Below are 12541 nucleotides of genomic sequence, written 5' to 3' on the forward strand. Positions count from 1 at the left end.
AGCAGGTCATGGGCCACATCAGAGGGCTACGCGGGCCACTGGTTGGGCAACCCTGGTTTAGGCTGATATGTATTTTTCTACATATTTTTGGTAATAAATTTGGTATAAAAATGCACTGATTACTGTAAAAATAGCAGTGAAGGGGTTAACACTAGGGGGCAATCAAGGGGTTAATTGTGTTTCCTGACTGTGTGTTCTAACTGTGGGGGGATGGGACTGACTAGAGGAAATGACAGTGGTTCCTAGCTATTAGCAACTCCATGATCTGTCTCTCCCCACAGAACAGAACAGGGATTTAATGTGTCTACACACACACGTCCCTGTTCTGCCTCTCGAGACCGCGATTGCTCGGGGCCGGCTCATCGCAACCGCCAGTCACGAGCATCGGCACCCCCGCGTGCACCTGCTATCCCGTTTAAAGGGACCGACGTACAGCTACGACGGTTCGCGGGATCTTGCCGACCTGCCGCTGTATAATGACGGCGGCTGGTCGGCAAGTGGTTAAAGCGGTGGTATTGCTGTGATAAAACCTTGGGATTATCATTTATTTATGTACTATCGTCATTAAAATGCGATGTGCAAAGTAGAAGATATAACAAAGGAGGGTGGTACAAGAGAGTACCATTATTTGGCAAAACTTATTGATAACTTGAAACAAGAAAATCATTCTAGAACAGGGGTCTCTAACTTTTCAAGCAAAGGGGGAGCAAAAGCGTGGCCGGTGGGGGTAGAACATGTCCCAGCACAGTGAAAATAAACATGGCTTCAGGCTTGGTGGTCAGTAGGAGAAATAATGTCCTATCATTGGTATCAGTGCACCGACATTAGTGGGAGGAACAGTACCCCATCATTGGTTTAATTGAAAGAAATCGTGCCCCATTGTTGGTATCAGTGGAAGAAATCGTGCCCCATTGTTGGTGTCAGTGGGAGCGATAATGCCCCATCATTGATTTTAGTGGGAAATTCCTCCCATTGGTGTCAGTGGCAGGAATTGTGTCCCAGCATTGGTGCCAGCAGTAGTGCCTCATATCATTGGAACGAATAAAAGACTCAAGAGCCAGGGAAAGGCTGTCAAATGGGCACATCCGGCTTTCAGCCTGCAGTTTGGAAGCCACTGTTCTAGAGGAATACAAGTTAGAAAAAAAAGACAACGGAACGAGTAATATGTATATGAAGTGATGGTGTATAACTCTTCAAACAAGGTAACGGTGATAGATTTTCGAGACTGGAGACATACTGTATATGATTTGCTTAAGCCAGCACAGATCCCATCAACATACACATATTCAAAAGAACTTGCCAATCACAAGTCAACTAATATATACTTACAGTATATCCCTTGTTCTGCACGAATTTCTGTTACTGCTAATGAGTTTTCTCCTTTCTGTATATGATATTGTACCCTTCCACTGCAAATGATGACTATAGTATTGTCACCAATTACTTGGATTTGAAACTGACTTGTGAAATCTGAGATTATGTTGGTGAATACATGGCTATTATACTAGTTTCCATCTGAAATCTGTAGAAAAAATAAATTTCTTTGCATAATGCTGAGGAAATGCTAATCTAGTCTGGAAACAGGAGCCCACAATGGAATGGGTCCCTAATCCTCACACTAATCATCAGGAAGAGCTCCGATAGATAATGCTGGCAGAGCTGTATGATAACCCATCTGCTAGTCGACATAGGCTGGTCTGACTGTGGCAGAAAAATTTGTATAACTTTTCCTGGGATGTGTCCAGGCAACCAAGATTTACTAGCAGCTATACAGCCCAATCAGTGCTGACCCTCCCCCAGTACCTACCAGCATCCATCTCATGTGGGTGACCGGTGTTGAGTGCCGCTGCCAGGGTTAGGCACAGACTGGAATCGCACTCCAGACAATGGTGTCAGTCCACAGATCTGCCACTCATTGTGGATGGAAAGGAATGGGAGGAGTCTTCCAGGAGCCCTGACAAATGGGTTCTTTATGTACCCAGGGGAGGAGATGTTAATCTATTTATCTGTCTTACTGTCTGTCTTACCGCATGTCTTCCTGCTGTCCTTACCAATGCAATACTCACAAAACAAGTGCAGCCCCATCCAGAAATCCCTGTATTGGAGGATTTGCCAGATGTAATCCTAACAACCCATAGAGTTAATAAAAACTACATCCACAAAATATATCTAGTGGGAATTGAACTGTTGTTGCAGACAACAGTGCTAATCACTGAAATACTGTGCTGCTCTACTTCAAACAAGTGATGTTTTACTTTCACAGTATTGCGTGCAGTTATGCACGGTAGCAGAGCGTTGTGTGGTATGAAACGGCGTTGTGCGTTGCAATGCAATTTATTTTGAATGGCACCTCAAAGTAGAGCTGTAGGCAAATCACTAAAACACATGAGCAAATACAGCAATGTTTTCAATTCCTGTGTCAGGCTTCATGTGCACTACAGCTCCTAAACGTAATTTTAAGAGCTTTTGGCGTTTTTTTTTTTTTTTTGCCAAAGCTCCTAAACTCCACTTCTTAAAAGCCTATGGGGTTGATTTACTAAAGTGCAGTCGCTGTAGATCTGAGGAAAAGATCTGAAATGAGGGGAAGCTCTGCTGATTTTATCATCCAATCATGTGCAAGCAAAAATGCTGTTTTTGATTTGCGTTGCCTGTCCCCCTTTAGATCTACAGCGACTGCACTCCCAAGTGCACTTGTAGTGCAAAGTGAATTTTCCTTTAGTAGATAAACCCCCATATGTTTGTCCATGTACACGTAGAGTTTTACCAGAGTTCAGGAGCTGCTGCAGTTGGTGAAGCTTCAACCTAACTCAACCTTCCTCTCCTGAACACAGAAGAAATGCGTTCAGGATGGGAACATTTTAACTGCTGGGCGTAAAGTGCAGCAAAATCGCAACGTGGTTTCGCCGCATTTTCCTGTGGCTGGCAGCCATAGTAGGCTATGTGTACATGAAGCTTTAGGCAGACCATACGTGGGTCGAATTTTGAAAGAATTTTCTTTAGAAAACCTTATCTAACAATTTTCATTCGTATTTCGCACCAATGGGCTGCAGTAACAGCCGATTTTCGTGCGGCAATTGAATTTTAATAATCGGACATGTTGGAAATTTTTGGAAAAACAAAAATTTTCTAATCAATGATGGGAGAATCGTGTGACAAATGTAATCGAAAAATAAATGTGCATCAATATGGCAAAATCTTCTCCCCTGAACATCACGACCTTTGCTCCCATTTCTCATTTTGGTGTGTCTCTGACTCAATCGGGTACCTTGGCAAAAGCATTGTCAGACTCCTCTAATTTGATTTACAATTAGGAAGGACTTGTTGCACTGGCACTTGTTAACCTTGAGACTAACTTTGGCCTGGTTTGGTAGATGCAATTTTCTACCTATTCCAGGCACTCCCTATTCGTCTCCCAATTTTTTCAGCAAAATCACTGCTATGTTTCAGGATTTTGTCTGGTCACATCACACAGGAAACTGTGCCTTAAACTGCAGAGCTTATCTTATCTAAACGACATGACAGAGTAGGTCTTCCTGATATGCTTGCCTGTTATCATGTTGACCACCTTACCAGGCTAGTTGATTGGCACTGCCAGAGAGAGGTGACGCACTGGGTTGGCATGGAACTGGAAGATTCTCATGACATGGCATTGAGCAGGCCATGGATAGAGGTTTCCCCACTACCTAAAAAACGTATTCTGCACCCTACCCTGGGCAGTACACTACTGGTCTCCCGAGAATCTATCCGCTGTTCCTCCGTTTCCCCACTTCCTTTGCCCTGGGTCCCATTCTTGAAAACCCTTGGAAACCCTTCCTTTCCCCTGGGACTCCACAAAGTTTCAACATATGAAATTGAGCGGTCACACCCACCTGTCAAACTTTCAACTCCATCTCTTCCTCCGTCAACTTTCTAAATCTCCAGGCATTGTCCGCCCTCTTACCAATTTGGAGACCCAATGGGGAACCTGTTTGCCACTTCCTCTTCATACTTTGCCTCCTTAGTCCGCCCTGTGGATGAATACGTTCCATCTTTTGTCCTGAAGTGGGAATCGGATTTTAGGGAGGCACTTTACAGACACACACAAGGGGAGAAAGTTCTTAACTTTGCTCAAAAGTCTTCTATTGCCACCAGGGTGCAAGAGACTAGTTACAACATTCTTACCAGATGGTAGAGGGTCCCTGCTACCCTTCATCAGCTTTTCCCCGGGTTTCTAACGTATGCTAGAGGTGTGGTGCAGAAGGTGGTTCTGTGCTTCATATCTTTTGGCAATGTCCAAAAATACAACCGCTTTTGCTGGGAAGTAGTTGGTATAATTAAACAACTTGCAGCTATTGATCTACATGACTACCCAGCGGCCTGCCTGTTGCACCTTTCAGAGAGGCCCATTCAGAAGTACAAGGCCTCCCTCACCAGTATCCCATTTCGATGGGAAAAAAAACTCAATCCCCTTATGAAATCTCTCGGGTTTACTAAAGTGAATGAGCTTGGAGACATGGAGGAACATACTGCCGCTCTTTGTTACGCTAAAACTTGGAGACCTAACAAATTTGCACATTCTGATTAATCGACCCACTCCTCTTGCCTACTCCCTGGGAAAGGGTGGCCACCTCCATTTGCCTTTCCTTCCTTTTCTCTCTCTTCTTTCTATTCCCATCCTCCCTTTCCTTCTCATACTCCCATCTCCCCCCCCCCTCTTACTCCCTTCATCTCTCCCTCTTTTCTCCCTTTCCCTTGAAGCTACCAATCTGTTTTGGCTCCATTCCATGCTCTTTTGGGCATCCACACAATTTTGTTACTTGAAACAACTTGTTTTGCAACTTTACGGTTTGCCCTGGCCTCTGCAAAACTCAGTGGTTGTCTCTATTACAGTTTCTATGTTCTTGTACTATTGGTTTTTAATGTACCAGTCTAGGCTGATTTTTTTGCTACATATCAGACATTATCGTGTTTTTTGGAATTCTTCTGCATGTTGTTATTGATCTATGCATCAAGAACCAAATTTGTTTCCCTCAGCTAATGTTTGTTATCTACCGATTGCAACCTGACTTTTTCTGAAAAACAAAGGAATTTCAGAAAAAAAAGAAGCGCATACAACTTACAGCATCGGTAGTGTTGACCTTTTAAATAAAATGTACAGTATCTCACACAAGTGTGTACACCCCTCACATTTTTGTAAATATTTTATTTCATGTGACAACACTGAAGAAATTACACTTTGCTACAATGTAAAGTAGTGAGTGTACAGCTTGTATAACAGTGTATATTTGCTGTACACTCAATATAACTCAATACACAGCCATTAATGTCTAAACCACTGGCAACAAAAGTGGGTAGACCCCTAAGTGAAAATTTTCAAATTGGGCCCAAAGTGTCAATATTTTGTGTGGCCACCATTATTTTCCAGCACTTGGGCATGGAGTTCACCAGAGCTTCACAGGATGCCACTGAAGTGCTCTTCCACTCCTCCATGCATGATGACATCACGGAGCTGGTGGATGTTAAGGACCTTGCGCTTCTCCACCTTCCGTTGGAGCAACTCCTATCCTCAGGACCCACTAACAGACCAGGTTTGCAAGATAACTGAAATACATCACAGGTGATATCATTTGCTGCTCAGTGATTGCAGTATTCTAGTCTGCATCTCCCCAAGGTAATACTTAAAACCTGGCCTGTTAGTGGGTCCCGAGGACAGGAGATGAGAACCACTGCATTAGAGGATGCCCCACAGATGCTCAATAGGGTTTAGGTCTGGAGACATTCTTGGCCAGTCCATCACCTTTAGGCTGCATTCACACCTAAGTGTAGGCGATTTGCGGCGTTTTTTACTGCGATTTGCCGCGGTTTTGTACAGGTCATTGGTACCAATGGAAAACGCCCAAGCCGCCTGATTCGCACGTCAAAAAAGGGTCCGGGAAATTCAGGCGTTCGGCGTTTTACGTTGGAGATGTGAACCATCTCAATAGAGAATAATGTTATTTTTCCCCTCTAGCGTCTTTGAGCGTCGCGCTTAAGGCGACAAAACGCTCAGGTGTGAATGCAGCCTTACCTTCAGCTTCTTTAACAAGGCAGTGGTCGTCTTGGAGGTGTGTTTGGGGTCATCCTCATGTTGGAATACTGCCCTGCGGCCCAGTCTTCGATGGGAGAGGGTCATGCTCTGCTTCAGTATGTCACAGTACATGTTGGCATTCATGGTTCCCTCAATGAACTGTAGCTCCCCATTGCCGGCAGCACTGATGCAGCCCCAGACCATGACACTCCCACCACCATGCTTGACTAGGCAAGACACACTTGTCTTTGTACTCCTCACCTGGTTGCCGCCACACACGCTTGCCACCATCTGAACCAAATAAGTTTATCTTGGTCTCATCAGAACACAGGACATTCATCAGACCAGTTCCAGTAATCCATGTCCTTAGTCTGCCTGTCTTCAGCAAACTGTTTGCGGGCTTTCTTGTGCATCATTTTTAGAAGAGGCTTCATTCTGGGATGACAGCCATGCAGACCAATTTGATGCAATGTGCAGTGTATCGTCTGAGCACTGATAGGCTGACCCCCCACCCCTTCAACCTCTGCAGCAATGCTGGCAGCACTCATACGTCTATTTCCTAGAGACAACCTCTGGATAGAGATGTAGAGCAACATTTTTTTTTTTTTAATGGAGCAGACCCTGAAAGCAGCACTGACCTGTACAGGTCTGTTCTGCGAGGAGATGCCGCTGATCAGCGACACTGGTGAGCAGGCACTCAAAGGCAGCACTGGCTGGCATCAGTGATGGGAACTGATTGGTGTCACTGCTGGGGCTGCACTGATGATCAGTGCCTTGATTACCTGTACAAGTCTCCCCTGCGAGGGGATGCTGCTGATCCGCTCTCCTCGTCTCGCACCCTGTCTTTGTGAGGAGAGACAATAAACAACACTTTCATGTTTACACATGACCAGCTGTTATTGGACACAGCTGATCACATGGATAAAGAGCCATGTCATCGGCTCTTTACCAAGATCCGGGTTTCACCGTGTCCTAGGAACACGACGCAATCGCCGCGGTGAGACTGGATGACATCATATGACGTCGGCCCATAATGAGGGGGGTTAAAAGGCTTTCTAGACTATATTAAGGTACTGTTTGTGATTCTGCTAGTAGTTTTACCACCCCCTGCCTGGCATCTAACCTTCTCTGCTTTCCATCTAACTTGGGGCTCTTCCTGTCAAGTTGCCAGAAACACAGACATAAGATTTTATATTTGACCATGTTTGTTGCTAACTTGTGTATTTTGAAGACATGAGGGTGGCATTGTGTTCAGTACGACTTATAAATTCTCCCCACTTGGATTGGGGCTCATCCGAATTATTGTAACAGCATGTATTAGGAATTTTGTAAAAGATGGAGGGTGGGAAGATTTAGTAGGAGGACTAGGGAGCTATATACAGGAGATGTGCTTTAATTTCAAGTAAAACAATGACCTCCTATAAAAAAATGTGCTACAGCCCTCAACTATAAGTGCATCTGCAGTTACCGTTTTCAGTTAGTCCCCATGCAAAGTTCAACAAATAACTTTTGAGCATGCCACTGAAGTCCACCTAATGCAGTTTCCTGTAAAAACTACTCCTGAATTTACAGCAGCGTTGCCTCTCATGTGGTCACACCTAGTCCTTCCCACTACTTTCTGGTTGGTCAAGATTTACTTTTTTTTTGCTGATACCCTTCCACTGTGAGCTGCAGTCTCTGGGAGGAAAAGCATGTGAGAGACATGCAGTGGTGTGCAGTCATGTTGGAACAGGAAGGGGGCATCCCCAAACTGTTCCCACAAAGTTGGGAGCATGAAATTGTCCAAAATGTCTTTGTATGCTGATGCCATAAGAACAACCCCTCACCATAATCTCCTTTCCACCAAATAATTTGGACCAGTGCACAAAGCAAGGTTCATAAAAACATGGATGAGCGAGTTTGGGGTTGAGGAACTTGACTGGCCTACACAGAGTCCTGACCTCCTGACCTCAACCCGATAGAACACCTTTGGGATGAACTAGAGCGGGGACTGAGAGCCAGGCCTCCTCATCCAACATCAGTGCCTGACCTCACAAATGCGCTTCTGGAAGAATGGTCAAACATTCTCACAGACACACTCCTAAACCTTGTGGACAGCCTTCCCAGAAGAGTTGAAGCTGTTATAGCTGCAAAGGGTGGGCTAACTCAATGTTGAACCCTACGGACTAAAGCCTCGTACACACAATCAGATTGATCGGACAATTGTTGTCAGATTTTCCACAAACAAATGTTGGATGGCAGGCTTTAAAATTTTCCGCAAACAATGGTCTGTTGTTGGATTTTCCAAGCGTGTGTACACAAGTCAGTCAGACAAAAGTTCAAAGTACAAACACTCATTCTCAAAAATCCATGTTTACCAAATGCGACGCTAGCAACAGGTGCCTGAAGGGTGGCGCTCAAGAGCTGAAAAACCATGTACAGTCGTGTTTCTTGGCCAACAGTTGTGTGCCGTTTGTATTGTAAGACAACTTTTTGGTCAATGCCCTTCGGACAAAAGTCCTACGCTTTGTCTGCGGAAAATCCGATCGTGTGTACAATACTTTTGGTAATGTAGTGTATGTGCTTCCTTTGTTTAATAAAGAAAGGTGGATGATAGGTTTCCCTAGTTTGTCTTTATAATTGGGTATGTCGGAAATCCGAAGCAAAATACTGATCGATATTAGAAATGATTTTCCTGTGATCCTGCACATCGGGAAACAAAAATGAAAGATTAGTGATCCAGCGCTATCAATATATGACAAATACGCTAGTCCCATTGGCCACAAATTGGTTGCACTCACCAGTCATTTTACAATGAGCCCTCAACTAATCAAGCAGTTTTTTCGCGTTTCCCCCTGAGTGATTTATAAGCTATGGTAACTTGTCTAGATGTTGCGTTGCCTTTTGTAGATGACGTTAGATTGTTAATGTCAACGAGACTAAATAGCTACTTGGGCCTATGGAAAATATTGCTAACCTCCTAGCAGGTTTCGTCACCTAAGTGCGTTTATTAAAATGCTGTAAACAGAAATGCAATGTTACCTTTGTGGTTTGACAATGATGAGTCAGACTTTTAATGTGCTAGAGAGCTTGCGAGCAGCCCCTGATTATAGTTGGGAAGTTTATGGACTGAGAAGAACTATGTCTTTTAAACGCCAGCTTGCAGGTGCAGCAAGAAAAAAAAAAGAAATGCAATTTTCAAATAAAAACATAGAATTACATGACCTCACTGTTCCAATTGATAGATTGGTACAGGATGATACATCAAACATTCGCCATCCTTGCAAACGTTGAGACCTTGCAAAGTGACGTTATTGGAAAACCGCACGGCCTCCAAATTGGTCTGATCTCTCTTTGTTCCATAATATTCCACAGCTCAACTGTTTATAAAACTTAGGAGCATAAACTGGTGATTATACAAAAGATTGCTTGTTGGCTCTCTCTGTCTGATTTTCTTTCCTTTATTTAAGAATCTTATTAAAGGTTTAAGCTCATTAATCCATGACAAAGCATTTTTCTTCATGTTGTCATCGTTGTTTTTAGTAGAATGATATACATTGAAATTTGTGTCAGGCTAGAATACCAATTACAAACAAACAGAAAATTTCCCAGCAAGCCTGCAAAATGAACAAATTGTCCCTGTCTAACAATTTTTACATTAAAAATAGAGGCTTTAGTTGCACACATTTGCAAGTACACTATATTGCCAAAAGAAAACGAATGCAGCCACCACATCTAATGACTGATAAGGGGTAATATACAGCATTACATTTTTGATTTTGGATTCAATACTGCTTTAACCACTTCCTTACCAGCCCGTTAAGGAAGGGGTTAAAGCAGTATTGAACTCAAAATCAAAAATCGAATGCTGTATTCTGGCACTCCTCTCCTACATGCAAAAATCATCATTTTTTTATATATATAGTAAAGTTCGGGGAACCAGTTATATCACAGGACACAGGCTTTTAAAACAAAACTGAGGTTTATTAAACTGAAATCGCTTCACAGCAGCAAAACAAAAGAAATAACAACAGTCTCATCGACTTGTAGAGCTCAGAACTGCTTTTGCAGTTAAACAGTCCTTGCAGGTAAGTTCTCAGGTAGCAGGCTTCCAGGCAGGACACTGCCAAGTCCTTTCACAGCTTTTCACAGCTTTTCATAGCTTTCACAGCTTTTCCTTGTCCACCATTCACCATGCATAGACTCTACTACACTCCTTCCACTCTCACCTACAACTTTCTGTCTACTTTAAACCACTTCCTTAGACAGGTGTGTTAACCCTTTCTGTTCCCTTAAAGGGACCACAGTCCAAACAGAGGGGAAATATAACGTCCTTCCAGGACCCAGCCACGGTGTCCTGTACATACCCCCCCCCCCCCTGTGCCCCAACGCCAAGGAGGTGGAGGCAACAGTGGAGCTCAGACAATGGACTCGGGAGAGGGCATCTGCGTTTTGATGCAGTCTCCCGGGCCTATGCTCCACTACAAACTTAAATTCCTGGAGCGTGAGGAACCAACGGGTAATCCTGGCATTAATGGTTGATGTGCCTGTTATACTGTATATGTAAGGTGAGAGTTCTGAGAGACTGGTGAAGGAGAAACACCATGGTTCAATACTATAATTAAATGAACACTCATCAAGATTTTGGAGATATTGGAGGATCTGTCCCCTCATTCATTATATGGGACGTTTTAAAAACGTTATTCTCATTTATCTTGTTACATTGCAAAATTGAACCATTTATATTGTGCATATTGGTGCACTTTTTGCACGTTTCAGCACTTGTTGCATATTTGCACTTTCTTGCATTTTTTGCACTTGTTGTCACTTTTTGCTCTTTGTCATTGATTTGCACAGTGACACTTTTATATTTTGATCATTTTTGGGTATCTTATTTATATTTTGATCATTCTTGGTTATTTCATCTATTTGTTTGTGGATCAGTATATATGTATTTATCATACAATACTTATGAGCTTCTCTGATATATCTTAGATAGCACTTTACCACGATTTTGCACTAATTTGCAGTTTGCACGTATTTGTTTTTATCTTTAGCGCAGGATCACTTTAAGATTTATTTATATATTTATGTGTACAGTGAACACAATTAGATCTAGCAGCTTCTGTCTCTTTTAGCTTCCCCACATTCATATTTACTCATTAGTAGCACGAGAGACACTTCACTTTCAATACCTAGAAAAATGACAATTGTGCTAGATGTTACATATTGCCACACCTCGGAATCAGAGCACTCAGTCTAGGGCCATTATTGGCCTGGAACAGCTATGATTAGTCACAGCACATGCCGATCACAGGGTCTTGGGTAATGATTGACCGATGGCACCCAGTGATCGGCTCTGATCTTTCCCAACCACAGATCTGTGAGTGTAAACAACACAGAGCTGTGTTCAGTGGCAGGAGTCTCATTGCTTTTTCATTCCCTTCTAAGCATAGAATGAAAACAACTGGATCCCCAGATGTATGGCCTGTCAGAGCAGGCCATACATTGAGCGCACTGCAGGAACAAGCACTCTGCAGGATTTAAAACCCATGCATGCTCAGTGCGCTCTCTCTATCTGTTGCTGATCTTAGCATTGGTCAGTGCGACATGCGCATGCTTTTCATTTGCAGGGAGCAAGAGAGGAAGTAAAACCCATTAGGGTTTACTTCATCTTTAAAGCGACGCAGTGCCAAATTGTAAAAAGTGCTCTTGTCAGGAAGGGGGTAAAATCTTCCGGGGCTGAAGCGGTTAAAAGATTCATATTGTTTTTAAATTTGATTGGAAAGGTGAACTTAGCCTTCCAAATCTAATTTGAGATCTTTACCACATGTCTGCTGTAACCTGTAGAATGAAGTACATAGACATGATGAACTGTATCCTTTTCCATGGCAGTGCAAGTCTGACATCAGCCTTTCTCAATATGTATGTGTCACCGATGGATGAACTGATAAAATAACAATGTATTGAAGTGCATTGTAATGACAGTAATTTGTTTTTCTAGGATGTGTATGGTCCGAATGAAACAGCAAGGGCGAGAGGGAAAGTACATGTGCAGATTCATTGTCTACTCCATGTGGGAAGATGCTGAGCAGCGTGGGAAAGTGATGGGGGTAGGTCATTTTGCCTTTTTAAGGATACTATTTTCTCATCTCTTTTATTGTGGACAAAGGCTCACCAGTTGTATAAAAGGTTTCTTTATGATTGATGATTTTTTTTTCTTGCTTGAATTTTTTTTAATTTAATCTACAGTAATCTATGCAGTAAGAATGGTGATTGGTAAATATATATATTCTATAATATTTAATATGTTCAACTTTTAATACGTGCGGACCGTATGTCCGCTTTTTCATCCATCCGTTTGCAGATGAAAAAGGGACATACATTGGTCCCTATGAGATTGCAGGTGTCAGCGGATGAATATCCGCTGACACCCGATCTCGTCCGCCTCCGCAATGATCCGATTCTGCAGACGGAAGAAAACCCTACTTTTTTTTTTTTTATATCACACAAAAG

At 42.9% G+C, this 12541-nt stretch overlaps 1 protein-coding gene across 1 annotated transcript in view; it reads left to right on the plus strand.

Moving 5' to 3' along the window:
* The window catches only part of LOC120918493 (ubiquinol-cytochrome-c reductase complex assembly factor 1), a 227158-nt gene that overhangs the window by 103487 nt on the left and 111130 nt on the right, over positions 1–12541 (plus strand). The window contains exon 7 of the mRNA XM_040330099.1: positions 12030–12138. Coding sequence (XP_040186033.1) covers positions 12030–12138 — 109 coding nt within the window. The remainder of the gene's footprint in view (positions 1–12029; positions 12139–12541) is intronic.

The sequence above is a fragment of the Rana temporaria genome, chromosome 12, assembly GCF_905171775.1.
Source record: "Rana temporaria chromosome 12, aRanTem1.1, whole genome shotgun sequence".
Lineage (NCBI taxonomy): Eukaryota > Metazoa > Chordata > Amphibia > Anura > Ranidae > Rana > Rana temporaria.